This window comes from Sinocyclocheilus rhinocerous, unplaced genomic scaffold (genome assembly GCF_001515625.1).
Source record: "Sinocyclocheilus rhinocerous isolate Xijiao unplaced genomic scaffold, SAMN03320098_v1.1 scaffold996, whole genome shotgun sequence".
NCBI classification, from domain to species: Eukaryota; Metazoa; Chordata; class Actinopteri; order Cypriniformes; family Cyprinidae; genus Sinocyclocheilus; species Sinocyclocheilus rhinocerous.
Window position 1 is genome coordinate 1,316,513 of NW_015660490.1, and position 5,397 is coordinate 1,321,909.

Genomic DNA, 5,397 nt, shown 5'->3' on the forward strand with positions numbered 1-5,397 from the left:
CTCTCTCTCTCTCTCTCTCTCTCTCTCTCTCTCTATTTGCATTTTAGCAGGCTACTGACAGTTGGGAAGATGGTTTAAATGTGCTTAACTGTCATATGTGACAACACCAAAAAGCTTAATGGCATTTAAAATAATAAATTATTTAGAATTGTTGATGAAATATGATCTGGACATGTTCTTGACAGTTTTAGTGAGATTTAGCCATCGTTAAGAGAAGGAACATCTGGCTTCATAATGAAGGATGTGGAGAACACCTCTCTACACATCTGTTGTATGATTCCTGTTGTGCTGATAGGAGTCAATGTATGTATTGAATAAACTCCAGATTTACATTTATGAAAAAAATCTAATCAAATCCAAATTCCAAATCCTTTGGTTAAGCCATGCAGCAAACCGACTGAATTCTTGAAAAGTTGACTTCCCGCTTGGTGAAGTTTGTTGAAGTTTACAGACTGCCGTCATCATGTTTTTCTTTGGGGAAACTGGGAGAATATTTTACCTGCTGTGATTGTTATTGTTCTAATTCCCTGGCTATTTTCCCATTTCCATATTTTCAGATTTTGAGTCATGGCTGTATCCTGGGATTAGACAACATTTGTGATCATCAGTAGCATACACACGGGTAGACAATGAGGAATGTTTTATTTTATTTATTTATTTTTTTACTTTTGGTAATTGAAACAAAGTTTGAATAAAATATGTATATTAGATGAAAGCTTAAGCTTATAAAACTTCAGCTTAAACAAAATGCTGCTTTGGCAATTAACTTAATTAGTTTAGTACAACTTAAGTTTAAGTACCAAAATTACTAAAACTGAAATAAAAATAAAGATGAATGTAAATATTCTTAAAAACTAATAAAAATGACAAAATCACTAAAAGTAAAATTAAAATGAAAACTGAAAATATAAAAAAAAGCTCATTCTAAACTTATAATAAATACTATAATAGTATATAATTATTAATAAAATAACACTGCTGCTGGTCTTGGCGACATTTTTACAACTCTAAAATTGTAAAATGTATGTTATGTTATGTTATGTTATGTTATGTTTAGAATATTAATATTCTACCACTTGAAATTTTCGGGGGGTGCCCGAAGCGTGAAACCGTATGCAGAAAGGCACGGAAAACATAACGCGTTCTATGGAGCCACTAAAGGGACATGGATAGCCGCTTGCTAGCGGTAGACTGTTACATTACAGTACATGAAGTTTACTTACCACATACACAGAGTAAGGAGAGATGACTGATAGGACAATGGCGAATGATTTGCAGATACTGAGCACCACTGACAAATATCTAATTTTGTAAAATGTGTGGTTGCGATAGTACTGGTCCGTAGTATAGAGTCTGGGTGATCGCGAATCTCGAAAGTGAAAATAAAATGAGAGCATGCATTCGAAACCGGTTTCAATGCCCTGCATATTATGGCGCTCTTTTCCACTGCGTGGTACGACTCGGCTCGGTACGGCTCAGTACGGCACGGCACGGCTCGGTTTGCGTTTCCACTGCAGTTTAGTACCGCTTTAGAGTGGGCGGGATTATTCACATGTCGTTACAGTTGCGCCGCCGTTGCCTTTTATTCCACTGCTCACGCTCAGCTTGCAAATGTATTCCTTCGCTCTAGTCTCCAGTCCACCCTGTGATCTCCACTGCCATCTGCTCCGTGGCTGAGCTCATCGTGCCCTCAGACTGCTGGAAAACACTGAAACCCCGCCGTTGTGATCCTGTCAAAGACTCCTTTGATTTTTTTGCAGTAAAGGCCAGTTAACATCTGATATGACTAAATATTTATGCGCACGACAGCAGAATACGGTAATCAGTTGTGTTTGTATTGTTAATTCAGCTCTGATCACACACACTTTGGTTTAGGTTATTTTTTGCTTCTCCCAGGTTCAATTTTGCTATCTAATTTTGATTATATATATATATATATATATACAGTGGGTACGGAAAGTATTCAGACCCCCTTAAATTTTTCACTCTTTGTTATATTGCAGCCATTTGCTAAAATCATTTAAGTTAATTTTTTTTCCTCATTAATGTACACACAGCACCCCATATTGACAGAAAAACACAGAATTGTTGACATCTTTGCAGATTTATTAAAAAAGAAAAACTCAAATATCACATGGTCCTAAGTATTCAGACACTTTGCTGTGACACTCATATATTTAACTCAGGTCCTGTCCATTTCTTCTGATCATCCTTGAGATGGTTCTACACCTTCATTTTTTCGCTACAATTTGAGTTTTTCATCTAATGTTTATATTTATAACAAATATTAAATATATTTATATAAATTATTTATAGCATTTAAAAAATGACCAGGCTTACAAATAAGTGAAATAAATATTCCTAGCATTAAACCACCAATTTGAAAAATAAAAGGAAGAAAATATTAACATTTTTTATGACAACGTGGTTTCACCAAGGAGTGAAGAATATGGGTTAAAATATATACAATTATTATTATTTTTTTTTATATAATATTATGTATTGTTAAATAATATATTTTAAATATATTATATGTTATATAACAGATTTATTTCTTGTCGTCGACAATTAACTAAAAATTAATTTTGGACCGTAGAGATAGTTGTGTAAGATATAACATAGGCTTTTACTTAAATCTGGTGGAAAATCTTGGCAATTTCTCATATTTTTACAGTGCATTGAGAGATAAAAAGTAGTACATCAAAAGGCAATCCTTTCTATTCCTGTTACTTAACCCTCAGACAAGGTCATTTTGCATTTGATAATGCATTATTCAGTCCTATCTTTACGTCTCCTGGTTCATTATGCTTGTGTGTTTGTGGTGTTTCTCTCTGTTCTTTCAGAAATGTTATGAATAAAGGGTCTGTGGATTCATTTAGCATTAATTTGTTTGTTAGAAAATAAACGAAAAAAAAAAAAAGCACGCTCTGGGAATAGATCTTGAAGCTGTGCACTTCTCTTGTCTTGCTTTGTAATGGCAGCGGGTTTGAAGTGAACATTCGCTGCAGGAGGTGCTTTGAGAGGGAAAGGTTCGTTCAGGGTGAGGGCAGGTTACTGGACTCTTCTTTCCTCACAGTCATCGTTCAGAGAGGATTTTAAAACTCCAATTCAGAGGTGACCTTTTGAAACATCTGAATTTTCAATTAAATTTTGAATGTTGATATCAGGAAGAAAAGGACACGGCAATCTTAACACTGTCAACCTAACAAGAGTTTTTGGAAGAAAAGTCGTTTTTGGATTGGAAAGGCCCTACTTGTATATAATACTGTTATATGTGTGTGTGTGTGTGTGGTTCAGGTATACGCTACATTATGGGGACAAAATATCCTCACGAAGATGGCAATATCCAAAATCGTTGTCCTTATGGGAAAATTTTTTTGGTCCCCATGATGAAACAACCTTATAAATCATACAGAATGAAGATTTTTGACAATCTAAAAATGCCAGTAGTTTTGTGTGATGGGTAGGGTTAGCATTAGGGAATAGAAAATACAGTTTGGACAATATAAAAACCATTACGCATATGGAATATCCCCATAAAACATGGAAACTTAATGTGTGTGTGTGTGTGTATGGTAGATTTTCTATTTTTCTGGTCTCTTTTTCTAACCAAAGCATTTATTTATTTATTTTATACAGCAAAAACACTAATATTGTGGGAATATTATTACAATGTAAAATAACTATATTCTATTTTAATATTTTTAAAAATGTAATATATTCTTGCGATGCAAAGCTGAATTTCCAGCATCATTACTCCAGTCTTGAGTGTCACATGATCCAGCAGAAATCCTGAAAATCCAAAGAATCCTGGGAAATTTTTTTTTTTTCAAAAATATTAAGCTGCACAACCATTTTCAATTTCTTATTATTATCAATGTTGAAAATGATCATGCTGCTTGATATTTTTAAAAACATTCTTTCTCAGGATTCTTTATATTGATGAATATAAAGTTCAAATAAACAGCAGTTATTCAAAATAAAAATATTTTGTGGCATTATTAATATATTTGCTGTCAACTTTTGCTTCTTTGCCGAATAAGTGTAAAAAATAAATCTAATTAAATAACACTTTTGAACATGCCAAAGTTTAGTTTAAATACCAAAATATATCCGTTAGAAATAATCAAATCAAGTGAATATTCAGTAGCAACAGTTTTTCTCTGATTTCATTTCTGTCATGAAAAAAAAATTTTTTTTCAAAAGTTACTTTTGTGAACTATTCGTTGGTTTATCACCCCATCAGACCTAAACCAGTGCAGAAAGATTCTCTGGAGACTGAATGTCAATAATCATTAAAAAGTTGAACTTTTGACTCATCGGCGCATGCCCAAAGTGGCTGTGGCAACAAAGAAAGTCAAAATACTTTATTTCTATCAGACATTCAATGCAACTGAGTCAACGATAACTAGCTTTTGAAGCATTTGTCTTCAGTCTGTAAGAAACTTCTCTATTGTGTTTAATTGCAGGCAATGAGTTCGGCCATCCAGAATGGCTGGATTTTCCCCGAGTTGGCAACAATGAGAGTTATCATTACGCCCGCCGGCAGTTCAACCTCGTGGACACGGATCACCTGCGTTACTGGCAGCTGTACGCTTTCGACCGAGACATGAACCGCACGGAGGACAAGTACGGCTGGCTGGCTGCTCCCCCGGTGAGAGAAAAATACATTTTCCCTCTCCTACTGTACCTTGTCTTTCTTCTCAGTTCCACTAAATATTGCTTTCAGTTCTTCCTTTATCAGTCAAACTCGTAGTGCGTATCACCACAGTTTGGCACATCTTTTTATCATCTTCCATGTTCTCAATCTGCCGTCTCTTTCTCATTCTATCTAACTCCCTTTGTCTGCAGCATAAAAGTGTTTATTTTCCATCACCAGAACATCTGCAGTTTCACTAAGGGTGCTTTCACACTAGCACTTTTGGTGCGCACCCGGGTTCGATTGACGTCAGTTTTCGGTTCGTTTGGATGATGTGAACGCTGTCTTCCGAACTCGGGTGCGCACCCTCGAACCGTACCCGAGTCCGCTTAAAAAGGGTGGTCTGGGGTATGGTTCATGTGAACTCCGGTACGGTTCGCTGCTGATGTGAACGCAAATTGTACCAAATCCCGGAAGTGAACCGCTATTAATGACGTATTATTTGATAACAAATATGTGTTTGTGTGTGTGTATCACTCACTTTCCTGACGAGCCTGACTGACGCGCTGAAAACAGAGAGCTGTATATCTCATTTCTATTCACCTTCAGCGTTCTTTAGAGCATTTGCAGTGCATTCGTGAGGCAGACGTAAGTGCCGTTATGTACCGAAGCTTTGTAAACAAAACGACCGGTTCAAAAACGTAAATATATAAAAGTGCAGAGAGCAATGTTATGCATTTGCCGCCTTCTCCTGCGCC

The 5,397-nt window shown here is 35.8% G+C and overlaps 1 protein-coding gene across 1 annotated transcript in view; it reads left to right on the forward strand.

Moving 5' to 3' along the window:
• The window catches only part of LOC107724947 (1,4-alpha-glucan-branching enzyme-like), a 180,799-nt gene that overhangs the window by 118,252 nt on the left and 57,150 nt on the right, over nt 1–5,397 (forward strand). Inside the window, exon 13 of the mRNA XM_016534042.1 lies at nt 4,470–4,654. Coding sequence (XP_016389528.1) covers nt 4,470–4,654 — 185 coding nt within the window. The remainder of the gene's footprint in view (nt 1–4,469; nt 4,655–5,397) is intronic.